Source organism: Temnothorax americanus, unplaced genomic scaffold (genome assembly GCF_048541705.1).
Source record: "Temnothorax americanus isolate GAGA-0224 unplaced genomic scaffold, ASM4854170v1 Scaffold100, whole genome shotgun sequence".
In the NCBI taxonomy this organism is placed as follows: Eukaryota; Metazoa; Arthropoda; class Insecta; order Hymenoptera; family Formicidae; genus Temnothorax; species Temnothorax americanus.
The window spans coordinates 114,162-138,956 of record NW_027509232.1 but is presented as its reverse complement, the minus strand read 5'-3'; the positions used below and the strand labels follow the sequence as shown (position 1 = coordinate 138,956).

General features: G+C 44.2%; 1 protein-coding gene and 1 long non-coding RNA gene across 3 annotated transcripts in view; one reads left to right on the top strand and one right to left on the bottom strand.

The window, feature by feature from the left end:
- The window catches only part of LOC143902073 (uncharacterized), a 140,490-nt gene extending 131,557 nt beyond the window's left edge, over positions 1-8,933 (top strand). For both annotated transcript variants that reach the window (XR_013258260.1, XR_013258259.1), the window contains one exon: positions 8,814-8,933. This is a non-coding gene — a long non-coding RNA (uncharacterized LOC143902073). The remainder of the gene's footprint in view (positions 1-8,813) is intronic.
- LOC143902110 (uncharacterized) overlaps positions 1-24,795 on the bottom strand; it is a gene marked incomplete at its 5' end in the record, with an annotated part of 285,928 nt that overhangs the window by 169,864 nt on the left and 91,269 nt on the right. Inside the window, one exon of the mRNA XM_077414817.1 lies at positions 23,710-23,884. Within this exon, the coding sequence (XP_077270943.1) occupies positions 23,710-23,884 (175 nt within the window). The remainder of the gene's footprint in view (positions 1-23,709; positions 23,885-24,795) is intronic.

Below are 24,795 nucleotides of genomic sequence, written 5' to 3'. Positions count from 1 at the left end.
AAATGTATTCTGATTGATCACCCAGAAATTAGTTCTTACAACCAATAACCGTAGCTAGTTTAACCAAGTTCTTGGTGAATTAAGACATGTGGCCATGGCCGCCATGGCTGCACTGCAGTCGAAGCCTGAACGTGCTGACGTGCGGACGTGATGTCGTTCGACCTGTCGTTGCGTTGTGTCAAAAGTCTTCGATTTTTCTCATCGGCGTCGTGTGCGGGTATCGGTCAGGCGACGCTTGCGAGCCCCGAGAGGCTCATCGACTTTTTCCGCGCGCTCGGTCACATCGGCGACTGATCGGCGACCCGGGGCGGCGCGGCACTGCGCGCGTCACGTCGCGACGCGGCGTGGCGCGGCTTCGCTCGACTTGGCTTAGGTCTGGCTACGCTCCGCTTCGGTCGACTTCATAAATATTGGACACGGATACGCGCCACGTACGCGTACGCCGCCGTCCCGACCGCGAAAGGATGGACGAGGCCGCGAGGGGAGAAGTAGGGGAACTCGCGGCTTGATAGCCGCGGATTGCACGGAGGTGAATTATGAGCGTGCGACGTTTCCCAGCGCGCCGTCATCGTCACCGTCATCATCATCGTCGTGGTCACCTTCCCGCGATCGCCGGTTACTTTGCCGCAATCGAAGACTTTTGACACAAGTGCACCGACCGCGCGAATCTTCGTCGTCGTCGTCATCGTCATCGGCAACACAGAACCGCAATTAACTAGAAAATTATACATTTTTATGTGAAATATTTTTTGTAGCTCAGTTTATCCGATAAACTGAGCTACAAAAAATATCTAATATAAAAATGTATAATTTTCTAGTGCTTCGATCTATTAATATTACACCAATAAAGATAGTTAAATTAACTACGGCCGTTAGTTGCATCAGTCATGACAGTTGGTTCCATCAACCAACTAACTTGGTAAAGTCAACCAAAACAATAGGTTAGAGCAACCAAGTAACGCGTGGAGGTTACCAATTTCTTTTGGATGGTCTAACCAAGTACCATGGTTGCTCCAACTACGGCAGTCTAACCAAGTGCCGTTGGTATATGTAACCAAGATATCAGCTGTCTTATATATAATCAAGGCACTTGGTCGAGGCGACCATTTTTTTGGTTATCTCAACCAAGTCTTTTTTTTCCGTGCAGCGAAACCGCAGTAACCGATTTTTGCTTCTGCTCGTTAATTTGACAAGTCTATTAATGAGTAATCCGCGTGAAATGCGAAACTCAACTGATAGAAAACATAATAAGAAAAATAATAGGAAAATTGAAAATTTAATTTTGTTCGTTTTCAAATTTTTAGGATACGCTGTCTGGAAAATAGTTAGTACAACAAATAACATATTAGACAGTAAACTAAAAGAGAGATGTGTGGAAATTGCATTGCAACGCACTCACGATGCTCGTCTGAGACCTCGCTCTCGTATCGTTTCACTCTCTCCAGGCGCTTAATGCACGGCACGGTCAACCGAGCGGAGAGAAATGGAGAGGAAGGAAACGATACTGCGTTTTACTACTGGCTGAGCACGACAAGCGTAAATTAATTTTACAACGTTCCACCGGGTTAGTGTAGCATCATGGCCCGCCGCGTATATAGCAAAGCGATCAAAAGCGGTATTAAACTTACCTCACATCAAATGGAATATGGTGAACAATGAGCATTTAAAACATTCAGTGTTTGTGGTGCGTTGGGCGTACCAATATTGCTAACAATATGTAGTTTCTCTTTCTCAGTTGAATTTGGATTATTCACATCGCCTACCTCACGACGTATTTTCTAATCCACACACCTGCGTCGACCGTTCGGGTTTAACGTTTTCCAAACCGATAGCAACATTTTTGCTACTTTCCATGGTAATAAACGGTACGCGCCGGCTCAACGAGCTGGGCTGTTCGCTTCGGCGATTTATCGCCTCCACTTATCGTGCTTTTTCCCGCGCGGCCGCGGTCAGATCGCGCGCCAGGGAAACGCAGCGCGTGCTTATCGAGTGCCGTAACCGCACCTGAGCGTTTTTGCGCCGCGTATAGCCAGGCGGCCATTATTTTTGCACGCGTAAAATTAGAGTCCGCCGCTGCGGAGTGACCAGTAAATCTGCCGAGTTCTTGCGGATAAACCTGGACACTTCGGGAAAATGCGCGCGCGGGCAAATGCGTTTTCCCATAACCTAAACAGGTGATTCACTCGTGCCCGCGTATTCCCCGACGCTTAAACTTATGGCCTTTCAATCATTTGTATACATCAGTTTAGAATATTCCAATTTTGTCTCGAGAAATCATCTCTCGTGCGATATCGGCAAACGTGATTTTTAAAAATTAGCGAAAGAATTTTTAACACTGACAGAAAAAAACAGAAGATATTTATTCGTTTATCATAAATAAGACAAATTTATTGTGCGCTTAATGTCCACAATAATGTATTATGTAACTGTCCTAATGACAATGGCATTTTACGACCTGACCGAGATACTCTGATTGATTCATTAGCGTCAATTGCTCAATAAACTATGGCAGCGAAAGTGTTGCTTTGGTAGCGAACTTATAGATTACACAAATTCTCGAGGTAATAAAACACGATTATGCAGCGTGCATTAATGTTAATTCGAGCAGCTTAAAAGCCCCCCCGAGGTCAAAGCAATTGATGGTAATACGTGTATAATACGTGTATAATTTTAGTTGATGATCCATGAATCTGTATAAAATCGAACCGATATTGCAGGAAACGCATATCAATTCATAGAAAATTATTTCACTGTCAATATTAATACTCATAATTATTATTAATATTTATACTTATGATTAATATTCTATCAGCATTCTCTAATTGTGGTGTTCGTTGCGCTTATAGAAATTATGTCCCGTCCAGGACAAAAATAACAAAATAGATACTCGCACAACATACGTATATATGTACGGATAATTTTACGCTATCAATACCCCCTGATTAAATTAGCTATAGGCTTACCTATTTCAAACATGCATGTTTACACTATGTCTGTACACAAAACACGTACGTCACGCTTCGTGGGAAGTGTCCATACCCCCGTAAATTTTGCCACACACCACGGGTGATAATTCCGAAGACCTCGTAATAATAACCATCTAAAGCGATTCGTTACGCCCTCGCTAAAGGTTATTCGCGCGTCACTACCTCGATTTTCTATTAGCCGCGCAGGTACATGGATATTATCGATGCGTTCAGGCTTTGTCCTTTCGCGTAGTGGCGCGGTCGCGCGATAGTCGGAACAGGAACCGATTAACCCTTTTAACACCGGGAACGATGACGCAGCGTACTTTCTATATGCGCCGTATACCGTGATGCGGGTGAAATGCGTGCTCTTAATCGACCGATGCGGCACTAACCGCACATTCCTATATACCGGCACATTCTACGATACCGTTAAAATGAAATTAGGTGAGATACATAATTTTTAGACAGAACTGTCGCACTTTCAGCTATACACATATATTTAAAAAAAAATATCAAATTAATATTGTTCAACGGAAATCGAGTAAACGGTCATGAAGGTAAATTTTTGTCGAACGGTAGACACACTTGAAAATACCAAAGAATATCAAGACTTATTGATAGAAATCAAAGTAAAAATTAAACGATTTTGCGATGTGTATGAATCGAGGTTGTCCATCCCAAGGACCCACATGGTGTGTTAATCGCACATGTGAAGATAAGGCGGAAGAAGGGAGGATAACGAGAGGCCCGTGATCCCGCAGCGGAGGTGCGGGAGAATGCATCTATGGGAAACTCGGGATCGTGGTCGTATGTAGATGGTGGTCGCGAGAGAGGCGCTAAGAGGCCCGTAGTGTACGGCGATCGCGCACGAAGAAGGTGGTCTATTAGTTCTGTGACCTCCTGGAACAGCGAAGAAGGCACCATATCTGCGATCGGCGACGATAACGTGCAAGACGTTAACCGAGAGCCCGCGCGATTCTCACCCGAATACAAGCGTTTCGTTTTAGGCATCTCTTAGGCGATAAGTTATGTTTATGATAAACCACTCTCCTATATGAATGCTATAAAAATTGGAGTCACATCTTGAAATTACATTATAATTTACATTATCTAATTGAATGATGAAGTACTTAATTAAATAACAATATAATTTTATACATTTTAATGCTACATAGAAATTAGTAATTGGTGCGCAGCGTATCGAGGAAAGCGTATTTAACACAGAAATGCTTCAATATCCAAAGAATTTAATATTATAACTTATAATGGTATACGTTTATTATTGTATTAATTAAATGAAAATGTCTCTGGCGCATATACCGATGTTAATTTAATTTCTCGTACGGCGGAAAGACATTTCACAGTTTTTTTTTTTTAAGAACACAAAATTGCATCACCGACAGCGACAAGATCTTTGAAGAGATAACGCACAGTATAAGGATCTGCTTCATTTGCGAGGCCGGCTACAAATATCCCTTATAAAGGATCGCATTGACGATCTCATATCGCCATATTCGACGTGCATTAACGTCGATGCCTTGTCCAACGTGTGCGAGATCAATGCGCGTCTCGAAGAAGGGAAGCTGCCCGTTTCGCGGCGTAAGATCGAAGGATACACTTCGCCGGCGGGTTCCTTGTGTCTAAATAATGCTAATGTTGACGATAAATATGTTCTGCGATCGCGACCAGCTGTGAGATCGATCTGATCAAGGATATTCTCGGAAATAAAACCGAGTGACGTGACGCGCCTTCAGATTTTTCCGCGACAATCGTGAAAATCGTAGCACCAACAGATTTCGTAAATTAAATGTAACTGTTTGTCCACACTCGTTTTTTAAATAATTTGCAGTTTCTTTAAATCCAAATAGTTATCGTCATTAATTTGTCCTAATATAAATATGAATAATAACGAACACGTTATTATTCATATTTATATTAGAACAAATTAATGACGATAACTATTTGGATTTAAACACACTGCAAATTATTCGTTATTATTCATATTTATATTAGAACAAATTAATGACGATAACTATTTGGATTTAAACACACTGCAAATTATTTAAAAATAAATGCATCACGTGTTGACACAGTGCGACGTAGAAATTGAATATAATGACAAAGTAAATAAGTCAGAAAATAATAATCGCGATTTTAGTAAGATTTAATCTTTTCGAGTCGAATATAATCTCCGCGCAGACTGTCTATCGCCCATACCGCGATTATAATAGATAAAAGATTTACCTGCTCTACACGAGGACTATTATTTTGTACGTTACTTCTCGCGTAAACATTCAACACTGATTATTATATACGTTCGATAAAGAACATCGGTGTGTTTACTTGCTAACCATCACGCTGGTCAACAAAGGTTACATTCACAATCGGAACTCGCGCGAGGGTTATTATACCTTCTCGATTATTATACGTCTCCGGAATCGACAGGCACATCTCTCTCTCGGTACGTAGACAGTAGCCTTCGTAAGAGTACGGAGGACCACGTGGAATTCGTACCTGTGACGGCGAAAGCACCAGTGGAATGGTCTTGAGGAGGGAAGCGAAGGAGGTGGAGGAGAAGGTTGCCACACGCGGTCGCAGGGGGTTGCCGCTACCCACGTCGCGGATTCCAGAGATGCAAATTCGCCTGAACTATCGTCGGATCGTGAATCCCTTCTGCGGGGATCGTCGATACTGCGGGGAGGGGGAAGGGGGGGATGAAAGACAACGCGGCGGGACGAGACAAAACGATAGGGAGAGAGAAAGAGAGAGAAAGAGAAAGAGAGATTCTCTACGAGGAATCGGCTGCAGGTATGGTGCATCCCTTCACCCTCCACACAAACACACACTCTTACATCGCGCCCATGTCCGTGTGCGCAGCACCACGCGTGTCGGCACGACACGGATGGATGCACCGTGTGGGTGCACCGTTGCACTTGCGCGTCGCCGCGACTCGCCAGGACCGCGTTGCGGATGCATGATGTATAACCGCCACCGCGGGTTGTGCAGTGGCGAATATGCAAACCAGGTATATACGCCCGCCCGGGGTCAGACCTTCCCGTCCGGTCCGGTTCCCCTCGACGCGGCCGCCCGTAGGTCCCACCGGAGGAACGAGACGGTTAATACAGAAGGAAGTCGTAAATCATGCACGGCGTGTGCATGTATATTCGTATACATTCCGCTCTGCCCTGTGTCGCGTTCACTTTCGTATATATTGCGTCTCGCGACTCGTTAACCCTTTTAACGTGCGGACCTGAGAAAAGAAAAACTCGTCTATACTCTCTCGCGTGACCGGAGGGATCTCGTTCGAGACGCCCGTTTAGAAAGACGTCGAATAAGAGAAGCTAGTTGCGCCAAAACCGACCGCGAAGTAATCTCGAGGAAACTTATTAAAGTCGCGTAGAGTCATGTTTACGATACTTCAGTTTCCTGATACATTAATCGTCGCACTGTGTTTTTCATTCGCGTGCAATTACCGCGATATAAGGTATTCTCAAAGGGAATACCGGATTACTTCCGGGACATTTCGCGTGTGCGCGTCGTCGGAGAAATGCCGTCCTTCGGCGAACACCGCGCCTCTACATGCACCCGGAGAGACATTTGTAACGATCGATCGCGACGGTCGCGAGTGCACGTAAACGACGCATTTGGAAGCGATTACATCACCGATCGATCGAAGACATAATAGCCGTCTCCGCAGGGAGAAACGTCGTCTTCCTCACGGACCGCATCGCGCAAAACATAGTACTTATATAGGAGAGTTAGAGCGACAGAAGTAAGGGTAATGATGATGGCACGAAATAAGCCTGATACATGACGGTGCGTCCAATAATGTATCAGACTGTTGCGATCGCGGACTATAAGTTATAGCTGCATTGTACGCGAACGGTGTATCAGCGATTAAAAATTCATGAAAATTGAGCCACACAAAATGCTCTAATTCAATCGAAAATGATACGTACAATAAAGAATAAATAAAAGATCCGAGTATCTTACAATATTCATCCAACTGTGTCACATTTCTGTTACAAAATAAATGTACGTCATGTGATAAGTTTGTTTTCTTATTACGGAATTTATATAGTTAATGTGAAAAAGTTATCGTCGCGAAATTCTTCCGAGGATATTAGAAAAGTTGTCTATATAATTCGTCTTCATGACAAATAGTACGTACCGCGTTTTCTCAACGCCATCCGAAATTACGTCTCGCTTCCTCCTCATTCGTAATTCATCTCGAAGAGTTTCATCGGGAAGCAAAAGCGGGATGCCTTTCCGGCCACGACGTTAATAACTTAATTCTCCGTCGCGCGGCTTCGTTAAGGGCGCAACGAGAGCACGAGCGTAATGACTCGCGAATCGAAAAATCGCGCGGGCGTTTCGCAACGTTGTGTCGCTGATTTACGCTAATGACCGATGCCGCGCGGGCAGTTTTGTTAACTCGGCGGCGGCGCGGCGACGGCGGCGGCAACGGCGGCGCCAATCATATACGCTCTAAGCGCGATAAATATAGATTCTGACAAGTCGTTAAGGGAGCACGCGGCGATCCTGCACGGCGGAGTCGATCAAAAGCCCGCGGAATCGTCGGCCCGGCTGATTGAGATTTATGTTGATAACATCGGTCGAGCTATAAATATATGTTGTGCGGAATTACATAAATCTATTAGTAACAGCCGCATCACGAATCGGATCTTTTGCTTTTCTCCGTCTCTCTCTTTCTATTTCTCCCTTTTTCTTTGTCTCCGGAATTTTTCTCTTATTTCCTTCTTTTTTTCACCGCTTCTCATTATGATGAAGAAATAATTCATCTATTTGTCGGTGGAAAAATTACCAACCAGAAAATGATTGTGGTAAGGTAAAAGCAAAATTGATTATGCTCTTCGTTAAAATGCTTGATATCATATATCCGCGGATATTTCAATTCGATTCAATATTTGACGTTGTGGAATATTGACGCAGACAGACTTTATAGAAGTAAATGAATCTTTGAATATTTTTCTACGTTAAAACTTTTCATATTATTTCACGTATTTTAAAGAAGAGCTCATTCATAAAATATATATTCAATATTAAATTTGTATTATATATATATATTCGACAAAATATATAATTTAATAAAACAACGTGATTTTTAGTTCGTTTTTTCTTGAAATTTTACGGTAGATGAGGATGCTGTACGAATACCTCTGGCAAATTCACCGAAACGGTGTAATGAATTCTCCTATAATTACCTTTTGCTCACCTACGATGTTGAAATATATAATTAACCTTTTCCCTTCGCATCGCCATTTCATCCTGATTTAATGCCTTACGTTACCGAGAAAGACGAGTAGTTAAGCTGCGTTTACGCATATCTCTACAAATATTTATTCTGTTGAAATCGTGGTGCGCACGAATAGAGTTACAGACGCTTGATTGGATCTTCACCGCAAATTGGTACTTTCCATTTCTCGTATTTCGTTATAAATTAATTTTCGAGTAGCAATTTACGAACCTTGAAATAATGAAGAAACGTTTAATACTCTCTCATTAATGACGTCAATAAAAGACAGAGAGTTGCATAAAAACTATCGACATTTTGAGAAAGCGTTTTGAGGATATTATCATTTAAAGTTGCTTTCAGAAACGCCGTATAAAACACTCCGAATCACCTTAATCCTCCCGCGGAGTATATACCCCGGCACATTCGGGAAGTATCTATCGTCGCCGCTGTTATTCTCACGCGCGCGCAACAGCAAGGTATTCCAAATACTGTTCGCGGCGCTGCTGATGGAATCGCAGATGAAGTGCGCGACCCCGAGAAATCGCTCGAGATCGAACGGAATCGACGAGGCATTCTCTCTGTTACAGGTGCGTTGTTCAGGTGCATCGTTACGCTCGAGGGGACGAAGAGTCGAAGGAAGAGAGACGGGGTCTCTTGGCTACCACGCGGTGGAAGGAAGCATTCCTACACGAGTTCGAATCGGATCTGTAATGATACCGAAGTGGAAGAAGTCGAAACGGAAGATGGCCCCGACGTTCCAAGCCGTGGACCGAGCACGGTCGAACATAGGCCGTCGACTTCGGAGTTTGAGCGATCCTCCGCGCGGCAGTTTATCTACTTGCGAGCTGTTGCAATCGGTTGCGATGACCGGCTACCGCCAGTAGGTCAGGCGCCGCCGCTGCCTTCGGGGCCATGAAAACTCGCCGTCGGCGCGAGGGCGGCGGGGCGATTTTCAGATCGACAAAACAATCGATGAAATCGACAGATGTGACGGACGGATATCACTTGCATGAAGAACAAATAAAAAAATATTAGCATATTCTTCTCCTTTGCGTTTACCACTTGACTACACATTAACTAAACAAATACAGTTATATCAGCATTGTTGAATTTCGCTGTAGCAATTAAACTTCATTATAGTTGACGAGATGTAACAATCATCAGGCAAATAGATGATATCAAGTTAGAAATGCAAAATAATAATTATGTATCCATTGAAAAATAATATACTAAATAAAATTTCTTAACTTAAAAACTTGCCTTTATACAAAATTAGTAAATTGATTTACTTTTGCTAAATGTTAACTCTCACATAAATAAAAAAAATATAAAAAAAAGAATCGTTTCTTCGTTCGTCGCTGCGTCGGTTTACCTGTTTTACTGTCGTGAAGGACCGGCTCCTTGCGGAATCGGATAATCTTCCGCGTCTTGTACACCTTACGTACATAATGCATGCGTGCAGGCAGGTGCGCTAGCGCACAAAACGGTCAGGGGCGCTCCGTCTTGTCCGCCACGTTTCTCAAAACGCACGTCCGTAATGCAGTCCGATAATACGTTTATTACGATAGCTAATTTATGATATACACCGTGTAAGAGCGTACGTATATTTTTCTTCCGCCGGCTGGCGCGCCACGCGGCCCTCTCGGTCGACGACGATGCACACGCGTGCACGCACGCACGGCACGCATACGCGCACGTTACGACGCGCGGTGTAACGTATCGCTCGTCGAATCAAATAACGTACGGGCACGTTATTCGATTCACTTCCCGTCCCGTCGGGAATCGACGTGTTTCCACACGCAACGTCATTACACGCCAGTTTAACGCCCGCGCTTTAGTCGCACCTCTCGACCGACCTCTCGACGTTTGCATCCAAGGGGGATCTTTTAAGCACGACGGCGACCTGGACTAGAATGACGACCGGTTAAATCGGTTAACGGTCGTCATTCTGAACCGTCGAATGTAATGTAGAGAAAAGACGTAACTTTTCGTTACGCGCCGCGCGAGCCTCTTTATATATCTTTACGACGCGAGTTTCTACGCGAGTTCCAAATTTAATAGCTGATCGCGGAGGCTGTTAATCCGGTACAACGGGGCGTTAGATTGGAACGATTAAGATGCTGCTTGAATAACGAATTAATATGCATCGTGTAGGAATTTAATCGAATGAGTCAGCATACAGGATATCTTGGATTGCAACATGGAGAAATCTTCACGTCAGAAAACATGGTAATCACGGCCGGAATATATTAGAAAATTGACGTTTATCTTCTCGCTGTAAATAATCTATCTTTTTTCTTATTACAGAAAATTAGTGCTAATCTCGCTTCTTTAGACAGAGATTGCGGAACTAATTTCTTGTTAACATAAATAGCACAAAACATATTCTAGTATATATATTTTTATCAATAAAAAAAAAAAAATTTAATAATAACATTCACATCCTTTCCTACAAACCCATCTGCATAGCATTTTTCTAAAAAGTTTGCATTTTTACGCATCAGTCGAAATATCGTGCCTGCCTATTAATAATGGTGCGTCACCAGCAAAAACCTGATCGAAATCTGTCGGTCCAGTCTGCGAAACGCGAAACACGAAAAGCCGCGAGACGCCGCGCCGCGCGCCGGGCGCCGCGCCCGGCGAAATCGTCGGTAATGCCGCGGTGACGCGCAACCTTGAGCCGACAGCATTATTTATCGGATTAAGCGCTGGCAACGGAGGAGGTAGACAGCCGGGACGTATCGTCCAGACGAGAAAACGGTCCGAGGCCGAGAAGGCTGGAAGGTGGATGCTGGTGCTAGTGGGGGCGTGTGATAGTTCAAGTCGTGAGCGGGCAGCCCCGCCCGACACGATCGCGGAGCATCTCCGTTCTGACCCCCGCTGACTTACCCGAGAGGGGCTCACCACGAGCGCCAGCCCCCCCCCCCACCCACCCATTCGCCCAACCACCCACCCTATCCACCCCATGAGAGACGGTCCCACGAGAGAATCCTCTCTTTTCCTTCCTCTCTCTATTTCTTTCTCTTTTTTTCCGACGTCCTGGCACCCACTTCGTCCACTTCTCACTCTTCTACGGAGAATCTCCTCTTCCTTTCGTCTCCGTCTGCATCCTGGCCTGCGAAACAAACTAGAGTCACCCTACCCTGAGGCCTGCATGCTGCCAAGGGACACCGCGAGGCACCGTTCGGGCATCTGGACGAGGGTGGGGATCGACAACGAAGGAGAACCCTTTCCACTTCTCTCTCTCTCGACAAAGAGACGAAGGAGGAAGGAGAAAAAGAAGCAGAAGAAGAAAAGGAAGAAGATCGAAGACGGGTGGAAGACGAAGAGGAAGAAGAAAGGAGGGAAGAGAAAGGCAGTGATAAGTGTGGGAAGGGCAGGTTGCATAAGGTCTAATATTATGCAAGCACACACAAGCTCTCTACTCGAATGCGTTAGATCCCTTGGGTCCTGTGCCCTCCCCACTATATCGTCGCCACCGCGCGGGGCCGTTCCGCGGCGCGCTATACGGCGTACACGCAGAACATAAGGCCCCAGGTACGAGAGAACGGTTCTGGCTCGTCAGGATTCAGCCTTCGTATGTGTGTGGGTTTACGCTTCTCTCGCGCCGCTCGCGCGCGCGTGTCCTCCCTACCTACGTACGGGCGCGAGCGCACAAGTGTACATGTGTACGTGATGCTTACGTGTGTATATACGACTTACCCTACCTGCATAGAAATCGCGGGAGCATTGAACCCAGGAAGTGGCCATGAAATAGTCATTCCTGAAAGGTTAACTCTCCTACCGCATCTCGCGGGGCCCCGAGGTCGAGCCTGAAAGTCCGGAAAGTCCGCGGTCGACCGGGAGAGACGGATGGGATGTGAGAGGGTCGACGGAGCAACCGTCGAAGAGGAGAAAAGGGAGGGTGTGGGAGGAGGGTAAGCACCGGGAGAAGAGACGGAGAGTCGGCATACGTCCGGTATCCGCGGGTTTCGTGGTTCGAGGGAAGGACTCGGAGGTTAATTGACTGTGAAACACGCGGAATGGATCACAAGTTACTGGGGCGAGTCGGTCGTATAGATCCCGCTGCTCCGAAATCGCTTCTCGCTGATATCACCGGTATTTCGCGGTCGAAGATAAATGTCACGAGGCGCGAAAAGAGTCGACTTGGTATTTCTTAAATGTGGTCCAAATCGCGATGTCCACTTTTACGTATTATCTTTTTCATTATTGGTCGACATCGTATCAACGCCATGTGAGAATTACGTAAATTGAACGCCTAAATATATATTGAAGGTACTCGACCCTAATACTAGACTCCAAGTAATTGCGAAGGTGAGAAATATTTATCAACGATAAACGCGGAAACGGAAATGCAAAATTATTCAGAGTCATACATAACTACCTTAAGTAACCATGAGTTTCTATCATCGAGAATTATTGCTGTGTTTGCTCGGATTACCCCGATCAACTTCGCATCTCGTGACTTCAAGACACCTTCGTCATCGAAGTCCCGACACGCGTGCGATAGGTGAGACAGAGAGAGAAAGAGAGAGAGAGAGAGAGAGAGAGAGAGAGAGAGAGCCCGAATAAAGAAAGGAAGGCCGCGCGTTCCCACAAGCCAAGCTATCGGACTACGGTGGATTTGAGAGCGAGGGGTCGAAGATCGAGCAAAACGTCGAACGTGTCAAAATTCGAACGGGCCCCGTATACAGTATACATCTCGACGGATGGGAAGGCCGCGCTCTCGCTCGGGCTATAGAGCCAAGTCCGAGGTGTTCCCCTCGCCGCCCATCTCACCGTCGCACCGCGAGGCACTCGTTCTATCGTGGCGAGCGCATGATGCGGCCACGGTGAGTACCTCTACGGAGTATAGTAGTACCAGGGTACCCAGGAGGCCGCAGGGGTCACAGGGCGAAGGCACTTCTCACGCCCCCGCCATGTCGGAGGAGAGCACCCCACTTAGACGAGGCGTACATACCTTAACGCGGCCAATTAGTATACGCGCTTAATTGCCGCTAACGTGCGTGCGTGACGGCGGCCCGGGTATCGATCATCCGCCGGGCGGCGGGCACCGGAAAAAAATCGAAAGGGAACCGGGTCAAAACCAGATCTGGCGTGTGGATTCGCGTACGTTTAATTAATACACCGGAGAATTCGAGCGATGATGCGCCAATCGTTCGGCAATTTTACATTCGCGCATTGCACTTTCTAATATTGGAATAAGATACAGTCTAAACGACTGTATATTCCTATATTTTATATTTTCAACGATGTACACGAGATAATGTACCTGCTACCATCTTAATAAATAATAAAATTGAATTTAAAATTGTTTCTTATTTTAGCCACAAATGTTATGAAACTTTTTGCTAAAAATGGATTAAACTAAATTTTAACGTACCGAAAAGAAGAATTATATACAATAATACACATCGTACAGACAAATCCCGATATGGCCTTCTTTTACCTAACTAATTCCATAATATCTCGTTGCCGTGCTGCTATGATTAATGGGGCGAGCTGACTCCTCCGTTGACGTATAAAGTCGTAGAATTGCGAAATTCATAATTTATAGTAGGCGCCTTTCGACTGGGAAGTTTCGCGATTTTTCAAAGGAACGGGATTATGAATTGATTATATAGTCCCGATTACGTAATTACACGCTGACCGACGTATCGCGGCGCTCGGTTACTTCGGGCGAGCATCAGAGCGATCTATTATGTGCGTATTCACAATGAATATTCCTTAACGACGCGGAGATCAAGGATTCAATTACGGTTAATTCCGCCGGGTTGCGCAATCGCGGAACTTTGCCACATAAATTTATCAAAAAAAGTTCGCACGGTTCGCGCTTCTTTTTTCGCGCGTGGAAGAACACTTCGGAACAACTAAACGTCGACACGGAGCGAGATTATACGACGTTTAATAATGCGATGACGCAAGCGATCGCCGCGATCGAAATTTATCACTAACATAAGTTCGATTCGTTATGTTTCCCAACGCGTGACGTTCCACGGCTAATTACAACGTTAATTATGCGATCGCTGACGCGTACAAAAACAAAAATTTATTACGCGCAGAAAGCCTAAGAAGTCCATTATGATTTTTCAAGTCCGGACCGCGCGGAATTATGTGCTTAATGGCCGTGTTAATTATATATAAATGCACAGCTACGGAATACGGTGAATATTTATTGCAGCCTGGCCTCGATTAGTTACGATTTTTCTCGGAGTCGATGAGAGACGTAGATATTGACCAGCATTTAGTTACGTTACTCCGAGTTGTTTATCGCGTTGCTAATCTGCGCGAGAGCGCTTGACGCTCGACGATCCTTTGTCCTCTCACAGCTGATTTCGCGAAATTATGAAAATCGCGAGATTCCTATCGCAAGGAGGACACGGTCAGTATACTCCGCGGAGATGATACGGCGCGATAATACAACATACACCTGATTCAATCTGGAAGGTTCAACGATGCGAAGCGATTGGCTCCGATCCATGAAATGTCAGCTGACTATCGCTTCTCTAACCGAGCAAGATAGAAGCCGGTCGTGTCGATCGAGATGCTAGGAGACATAATGTCAAGGCAACACCGCCGCCGTGCCGCGTCATTGTACGCAGCAGCGAGAAAAAAAGAAACGATGAATCGTTCCGCGTCAAGAAGGATGATCGCGACACGCGATCTCCTCGATCGATCATAGATCAATTTTGAAACTTAGACGTTTATGCAGTGGTCGCACAAGAAAAATATGCAAAACATCTTGTTGCTAAAATAGTTAAACAATATTTACGCGAGCTGCAAAAAAGGAACCCTTCTCTAGACACATGACACATGATACGTTATAATACTGAAACAAAAAAAAAGTAGTATGACTAATTCGAAGTATGATTAAGACGTACTTAAATATTTGCCAAGGTAAAAACTGGGACTACTTGTTTAAAAATAGCAGTCTCTTATCTATAGTCTAGACTAGTAACATTTCTTTGTTTTCTATCGATTTAGCGTTGCAAATGCAAGTGCCATTTTAATGTCTTCCATTTGCAACGCTAAATCGATAGAAAACAAAGAAATGTTACTAGTCTAGACTAGATAAGAGACTGCTAATTTTAAACAAGTAGTCCCAGTTTTTACCTTGGCAAATATTTAAGTACGTCTTAATTATGAAAGCGCGAATAACTGAACAATACATGTTTAAATCGTTTAGAGAAAAGAGCCGAACGTGGTAAATTTTTGGAGAGAAATTTCGCATTGCCGATTTATATCAATTTATCGTTTATTTCTTGCTTTCAGATCGGACATGTGGACGATGCGTAACGGCAATGAGCACGTTTCAATTTTGCTAATCAACCATGATGAGACTTTCTAGATCCGGGGGCACGTCAAGGATACTGACACTTCGCGGGCCACATTATCCCATCAGCGGCATTAAGCTCTCTATCCGACGGTCCAATTTAACCGAAATTCGACCGTCCGATCATCCATAATTTTTTTCGAAAGTATGCCGCCGCAGTGAATAGTGTTTTATCCGGCGCGTCGTTCTCGGCGAATTAATGCTACGGCAAAAAAAGGATGCGTACACGTCACAGAAATATAATAGAGTTATTAGTTCGTCTACGCGCGTTAAAAGTTAAAAACGTACGAGCTGTATATTTCTTCAAGGAGAAAAAAAAATAAAAACTCTCATCCGCGCCTTCCAAGATAATCACAACGCAACGAAAACAGCGGGCGGTTCCTGAGGCGCAGAGTCGATATTGAGCTATACCTTTCGTGGTATCGGAATATTCAGACAGTGATGTCATTACGTATTCACGATAAGAGCACATTCTCGGTCGCTTGCATATTTACTTTCTGAGTCGAAGTCTTCGACGTCAACCGATCGGTAAATTTGTGATTTTTTTATTAACGACGTCTCTATTCGAGGGATCTGCTATTCGATGACTCGAAAAATTCTCGCCGAACATTTATCGTGTTTAATTTTGAACTTTTTGTTCGCTTAATTTAAAGAACAAGTTGAACGTAAATATTACGGTGACAAATAAACGATGTATGATGGACAGTAAGCTTCTTGGGAATCTGGAACTAATCTCGGAGATTCTTATCCGGCCAAAAAAATGTTAAACGTGTGTTTTCTTTTACTCATCTTCCAGCCTACGATTTTAGAGATAATAAATTTATATTTGATGGCGTTGAAAAATGTTTATGGCTTTTGTACGATTATTAATTCATAATTCATTAGTAGAAAAATAACGAACTTTTCTAAGGAAAAATCATTTACGATGTCGCGTGATTGATATATAAGCTCAAACTGTTATAATTCATTTCGTATACAAAATTGTCTTCAACGAGTTCAAACATTGAGACATATTCTTCCTCCAATCAGATGTGCCTCTATATCTGCCTTACACAACTTGTCGGGCATAAGAATTTGTAAAGAATCAAGAGGAGGAGCAGTTGGGACACGAAGAAGCAACGGTTTACACCGTGACGAAAAGATGGCGCAACGTAATGCCCCGGCGTTACATAAAAGCGTAAACGAGTTTAAAGATTTCCCTCGCGCCGCGCGCCGGTTCTCCGAGTCAAACCGCGAGTCGAATCTGCTCTGCCGTCGTTCGATCAGTCCATTTCACCGCGCCTCATTCGAACCTTCTCGTCCTCACCGAGGCTGACCTCATCCCTCTTTCTCCGGAAGATCGATCGATTACACATTATAGGCGGAGCTGACAAACTGGGTGATATGGCATTGTTCGATCCGTAACGAATATTAATTGAAATAGACCAACTAATGAGAGGTCGGCGACGCGCGTAATTGGTTTAATTACTGCTACGCTTCTGCCGTCGGCGATAAAACGAAAATGAACGGAGCACGTAATTGTTATTTTTAGATTTGTGACAAACCGACATCAGATGTTACGAAAATAGTTTATACGTCTCCTCGCTGAAAAATGAATAATGTATATATAAAAAAAATCGCCATTTTGATTTCTCTCCAAGTTACTAACAAAATCCAATATATATATAAATTGATTTATCTCACCCTAAATCTTATTTTTAAATTTCATATTAATCATAAAGAAAACAGACGATTCAATCAATTTCTCTTTCTGCGTATCTAATTTTACAGCTTAATAAAAATGTGTGTTTAATAAAAATAATAAATGTTAACTACCAGTAAAATAATGACTCTATAGCACAGCATATTTCACGGACATTTTATACATTTTACGCACGTTTTATATGGACAGAGTTAACGAAAAGTATATTTCTTCGCGCAGAAACATGCGTATACGCACACGTTTACGCGTGCAATGTATGCACCGCCGGTTCGTAGTGTCTGCGCGTGTAAGTATTCATATATGGAACGCGCGCACACAAGAGCGCGAACATCTAAGATCCTATCGCCCAATGCTCCGAGCGCGATATGACCACCGCCTATCGCTACTGGTCTTACTACCAGTCCGACTACCGTTCTCGATCATCGTTTTATCATTCAACGGGGGGGATTTATCTCGATCGTCGTCGATTGCTAAGCCGCGCACCTGTCTCGTATCGCAGGTGATTACCGAAGCTAAAATAATAATCTCTGCATCCGCAATGCTGCCGCTAATTTCCATATAATTTATGATATAAAAAGAAATAATATATAAGAGATATATGTACGTCGTTACGTAAATCATTCTAATTTTCAAGCGTGTAAAAAGAAAAAAGTGATCTCCCTTTCTCTTTAAAGCTTATTGCTACATTTTCATTTGTGTGATTAATGCGTTATCGATATCGTTATTAACTTGTTACTTTACAATTTCTGTGAAACGTTTCGATCGGTTTTAAATAATATGCGACACACTGGACCATAACATTCGCACGTCAGCATGAATTACCCATGATGTCCAGCGACATGATACGGCTGTTCCCATTCCCTGTAATAGCGGCTCGATCGTTTTATCATTCAACTAGGATTTATCTCGGACAGCGCGAAACACGCCTCTAACTTGCACCCGGTTTCTGATAAGAATAATTTATTACGATAACGTCGGTGTGTGTGTGTGTGTGTGTGTGTATGCGACCTGTTTGTCGCTCCACGGGCTGTGGCATGCGTGCGATTTGTTTGCCCGTAATACGTCTTCTCGTTTATCTTCCAATCGGTCGCGAAAGGCTGTATCATTATTATCCGAATAAGCGGGTGTCGTTCGCACGTGGGCGTCTAACGACGCCGTTATTCAATAAACAGTTAATCCGCGTAATCAAATAACGCTTAACCTCAGAGTGTCGTTAATTACAGTGTTTATCGCAGAATAAGTACACCCTCGGCAAATATCAACCAGATCGTAATCAGGAGCGGATAGTCACATCGCGTATAGAGTATCGAATAAAATTACGCGTTTCGCATGTCATCTGCATGTCATAAAAAAATTCTACTTGAAGTATTCATCACAAATCGATTTTATCGATTTTATCAATCAAGAGTTATAAAAAAATTATTATGCAATGGAAATGTCTCGTTAATTTAAATCAATATTACAAAACTGGACTTGAATAATTCTTAAGTGCCTTACGTGTAAAACACGAATGCATAATAAATCACAAGAATGACATTATACTTAATGATGTTCGATTGCACGGCAGATCGAGCGTAAAAACAGGACCATTCTGGGGCAACAGGATGACACACCGATCGAACGGTCTCTTTCATTCGATCGCGTCCCCCCTCCCCTTACCACCGCCGCCGAACATTTCTCGCTTTAACAAACAAAAAGATTACGTCGGACCGTTAATACAGTTACGTATTATCTAGATTGCTACCCGTCGGCTTCCGTTGGCCAAGAAACAGCATGAGTAATTAATCAAAGACAATCAAACTCTGGGAGCGTCGGCTTAAACCGACTCCCAACGGGACGGGCCCCGCTATCCGTCATCTCTCCTCCGTTTAAAACCGGGAAAGAAACGGTGATGGCTGGTGCGCGCGCGTTGCAATTGCCGTTGCTCCACCCGGATGTGAATTGCACGAAAAGCTCTCCGCGCGGCGCGGCGACGACTTTCTCCGAAAAGCGAGATCCACGCGCTTTTTAACGACTGGAATTAACAGCCCACCTGTTAATTCGTGCGCGGGGACCGTCGTCGCACGACATTGTATACGGCGCTTAATTCCAGGCTCGTTCGCCCACAGATTGTCTAATTATTCACCGACCCGGACAAATGGAGACCTCCGACGTCGATGGCGCATGACAGTTTTGTGTTAACACAATTAAAACGTTGTAAAACTCGACTCTCTCATCGGCTGGCGTAACTGTATAACCGCGGGCACTCTTTGCTTAACGAACTTGTAAGCATGAACACCTTAATTTATCAAACCTTAGCGCTCGTAAAAATTGAGACAACAAAGAATCCGCAATGTGTATGGCGAAATAACACAATAATAAATTAACGTTGCCAATTACATAACTTTAAATTAATTAAGCACAGTAATTTTTGACAAATTATAAAAGACTCGATAAAAGTGATAATTAGATGACAGACAGCACAAGCGTGTTAATTAGCATTGATAGATACGCCAATATTTCTGATTCTGACAGAGGCCAATAATTTTATTTGCACGGTAAAATATCCGTAATATAACGTCGATCAATTCTGCCAGCTGGTCCGACTTTGTTCGGACTCGCGAAATACGCTGTCGAACACCGATCGGATTTGGCGGCGATAGTACATGCGGCCGGGACTCGTGTTCGCGGTGCGTATATGGCGTTCACGCACGATCGGAATTTTCCGATAGCCACGACCGGGCGGCGAGTTATGACCGCGGACGCGAGCCAGCCGCTTGGAAGTCGAGGAAAGGGCCGGGCAACCGACCGGACGGTTACCGGCGATCTCCAACATCCGTTCTGCGTTACAACGCAACGCCGCGGGAGATCACCGACGCGGAGTTTACTGGAAAACAATAGAACGTCGATGCCCGGGACCATATCCGAATGGATGTATCATATCCCGACCTGCCCGACCATCGACCACTCTCAGCCGCATATATATCGGCGCATGCGCCTCGCCAACGACATCAAGAATCGCCTCCTCTATCTCGGCGGGGAATGTCACGTGCCGCGGATACATCGCCACGAGAGCGAGGCCTCCGTTTTTACGCATGGCGACGTAAAGATAGGTTCCGGCCCAGCGATGAAGGTCCTTAACCCGACGAGACGTCGGATTCCCCGCAAATAACGACCTGAGGCGTTACGAAATCTCTTTTACTTATATCCGATTGTTTCAGATAAAAAAATGTATAATTAAATTTTTTGCGACACGTGGAATTTATAATAAAGTATATCGATAAGCCACGATTCTAAAAGAAAGTGTGTCTCGATCGAGGAATCATTTCACAGATTCGCGTGTTGTATTCGCTTAGGAGTGCCGAACTCCTCTTGTACAATCCCGTTCCCCGCGTCTGTTATTAATGGTCGGAGAGAGTATCCGAGCCTCCGAGATATATCCCGCGCGTATATATACGAATGCTTTCACGCCGGTTACTTTTTTTAATAAGCCGCAATCGAATTTACGTAATCCGCGCGAGCGTACATACGCGCGTGAACGCTTTACAAAACGTTTGTCAGTTTATTTTCCTTACGGACCGCGTAACACCCATTAGGTGCGAAAGGATTAACGCGCGGCCGACCGGCTTTCCAACGGCGTAAATCACGGAATCCGGAAAGGCGATTTCGCGCGCGCGCGCGGAGAGAGATTTTCGCCGCTCGCGCGAGGTATCGGTCACGACGCGGACGGGACGAAGCGATTACGCGCGAGGAGGCCATAGATGCGTATAAACGCGCGATAAAAATATCTCCTACCGAGCTACACACGCCGGTTAAACCACGCGATCACCGACCACGGCGACGCGAGGCCCGCAGGCGAGGACTACGGGTTGCGACCCCAATCGTATTCGGATTCTACTTTGCGCAGGTGTGCGTGATCATTAATCCAGAAATGGAAGTGAACGTTGAGGAGTTACGAACACTCCAGCCGGTCGCGCGTCTAGGCGCCGCATTTCTTTCCCGTTCGCCGCGTCGTTTTCGCCAGCGTCCGTCGATCGCTTCTTTCCTCTTTGTTTCTTTTATAGGTACGCGATAAAAAAGAGGCGTGGCGCGCACGTTATACCTGCGTGAACGATCTCGCGAGCGCGCTTGGCCATTGCTCGCGAGCTAAAGCCGCTGAGCGCCGAAGTTGGTTTTTTTTTTGCTCGCGGTTCGCCTCTTTATCGAGGCGATTACAGCGTTTTAAGACTATTTCAGCGGACTTCTCTCTTTTTTTCTTTTTGCCTTCACTCGCACTGCAGCTCCGTCCGTTGGCAGCCGCCAACAAGACTACATACCGCTCCACGTTGCTTTTTAATTGGGGAATCGCCGGTGAACGGTGAACGCATCGACCTTGAGATCTCAAGGCGAATCGAACATCTGTCTACGCACCTTGGATTATTATTTCGTATCGCGTAATTACGCTGGAGCGCAAATCAGGGTAATTCCTCGAAAAGGTACGTTCACGGTCGACCGTTCTTTTCACTTCCCGTGTAAAATATCCCATACACGCGTGTCACATTTTTTTTCTTTCTGCAGATACTTTATTGAGATTAAAATTGAGGATAATTTGACGAAAAAAACTTTCTGGTACTTAATATAACAATTTAGCTAGAAAATAAAAAACTTATTTCATCTGCTTTTCGACTTTCACTCGTCAAAATTCTCTTTAATTCTTATTTTGCATCTCAGCTTCTTATAAAATTGTCAATATATTCTAACTTTGTGAATAACGTCATTTTTTTTGTTTGAACTTTAATGCTTATGAGTGAAAGTACGATATTTCCATACATATGGCAATTTCTGTATCCTATACAATAAGAAATAGAAAGTAATCGATGTATAACGAGTACTAGTCTATTTTACAAAACCGACAATAAATCTCTCTCGTAAAAATGTATCATAATATATAAAATATAAAAATATTCACAACGCCGAAGTCGCCAAATTTTAAATCCGAATTTTTATCCAAGAGAAATTTCGTAACACAAATACATTTAACTCTCATTATATGTATATATCAATATTTAACGACGCGCAATGGTGTTTCAAGTCTATGAAGCATAATCCAACGTCGAAGGAAAACAAAACAAGCACCTACACCGCAAGCGATTGGTGCAGAACGTTCTAACGCTCGGGACAAATTCGTAATTTATTCGCTGGTATTCGCGACTGCTACCTCGCGCAAGTGGTAAGAACGAGGAATTACCTGTAGGTCGCTCCTTAAACGTATATACGCATGCCGATACGTGGTATACGAGGCTGCCTATTGCGCGCGTGGATTTTCCATAGAATGGTCGATCGACGGTGGGCTCGTCCGCGCTATGCGGTATGCGGAAAAAAATTCCACATAATTAACCCATAAAGCAGCGCAATCCGCCGGGGATCTCTCTATGGTTTATCCATAAGCGAGCGGCGAGGCCGCTCCGCGAATCGCGCGTGCTGCACATGCACCTGTGTGCTGGTGCGCCGCACCTGTACGCGGCCACGTATAAAGGCGAAATTATACGGTTCGTTTCTGGCTTCGATGTCGATGCTTTCTGGCTTCGAGGTGAAAAGCGAGGAAACGCTCATCCAGATCTAGTCAGTTTGGATCTCTCGAAAAATTATTGATATGCACTAAATTGTACTGCATTACATTAAAAATAAATAATAAAAATTAAACGGAAAAATATATATCCTGAGAAATTTATGGGCTCCATGTAATTGCAGTGGATGGAACTGCATGGCCTAGTTTCTAATGATAAAGAAAAACTCGTTTTGTATCCGTGCTGAGTGAGCGTTGAAAGTGAATCGTGTAAACACGGCTTAAGCCAGACAATAACGTGCGTGTGCGTAAGACACACATAGTCGGGCGAAGCGCGACAAGCTGCAGGACGAGTAGTTTCGTTTGCGTGCAGTTCATAATATAGAATTCCGCTGTCTCGCGCGATGGTCCGTGGAATTTTAAACGCGTCTCTCTCGAAGTGCCGAGCAAGTGTACGCCTTCGCACTTAGTTATTAATCGAGCGAACGTTAATCAGAAGATATCGAGGACGTTAAGTCACGAGTGAATTTAAATCGGGAGAACAGGAAACTATATACTTGAATAATCAAAACTTGAGATCTTTCTATCCAGTTACGAGCATACGGAATTTTCATGGAACCAGCAATAAACCGTGAAACCGACTCTAAGCTTATCGAGGAACAGGAATTCATCGCCTACGATCTCTGACGCATCCTATATACACGCACATATCGCGGAAATGGCAATCGGGACGCAAGTCCGTGAACAAGAGCGCTGTTTGAAGGCGCCCGTGCTGCAAACGCAAGTCCGCGAACAAGTGCAAATGCATTCTTTCAAGCTGGTGCCCCCGGGGCCTGGTGCCGCGATCGTGTTTACTGTCGCAAGATTCGATTTAAATTCCAACCGTGCACGTTAGGCGGCCGCACATAAATTTAGTCTACTCACCGGTAGATACGCAGAGCGGCGGCATCGGCGGCGGCGTGGGCGTCGTCGAGGGCGACGGTACTCTTCTTGCGACGGCGTTAATTATCGCCGCCGGACTGTACCGTGGCACCTGCAACACCACGGGAGTTTTCACGGACAGGTCCACTGGTTCCAGCTGCACCGGCGGTCCCGCCGCCTGCGACAGAAGGAAACGTGCTCGTCAGTGGCATGGCAACTATATACCATTAACAGAAGCGTTCCTACCCATTGGGCGTAGTACTTGAGATCTATCAGGTGCCTTTCAGGCTGTACAAGAATGTTTGCAAGCCGCAAAGAGGAATTTGTTGATCTTGAAATGTAAAAGAAGCACTATTAAATTAACGCTAGAACAGGAGATCAAAATGATCTGTTTGACATTTTTTTAAATAATTATTATTCATTTTTAAAACATCACAATTTTTGAAATTTTCTCCGACTTTTATTGAAATATGCAAATAATCAATTTTATAAATTTGTTTTCTCTTTTCCTCTTTTTTTCATCTTGAACCCTTCGGTAGAAATATGTATAGGTTAATATTCGATAGTTTCAGTGTTAATAAATATTTAATTGAAATAAAAATGTGGTGTATCATTTAAATTATTTGTTTCAATTAAATTCAATATAAAGAAATATATAATAAACTTTATAAATCATGATAACATAACATAAATATTTTATTCGTAAAACTATAGAATAATGCTTTGCATTATTCTATAAGGCATTTTCTGGATAATTTTCGATTGTAAAATCGTAGGAGTTCTCCTCAATTCCTAGCGAAATTGTTATAATATTTAATATAAAGGTGTGTAGTGTTCATCGCGATTGCATAAGGTCAACGGAGATCTTAAAGGATCTCTACCACGACTCGTTCGCGTAGGTGTCCCTCTCTTCCTTCCATCAGATATTGGAGAAAAGGTGCAAAAAAGCAATCTCGAGACTTCACCTTACACCGTTCCGAGTTAATTCACATGTATTTCGAGGCCGTTGTTGCGCTGACGTAAATGAATATTAGTATAATACGCCGTTTACATAACGTGGTAATTTTGCGGATGTTACCGCTGCGGCTG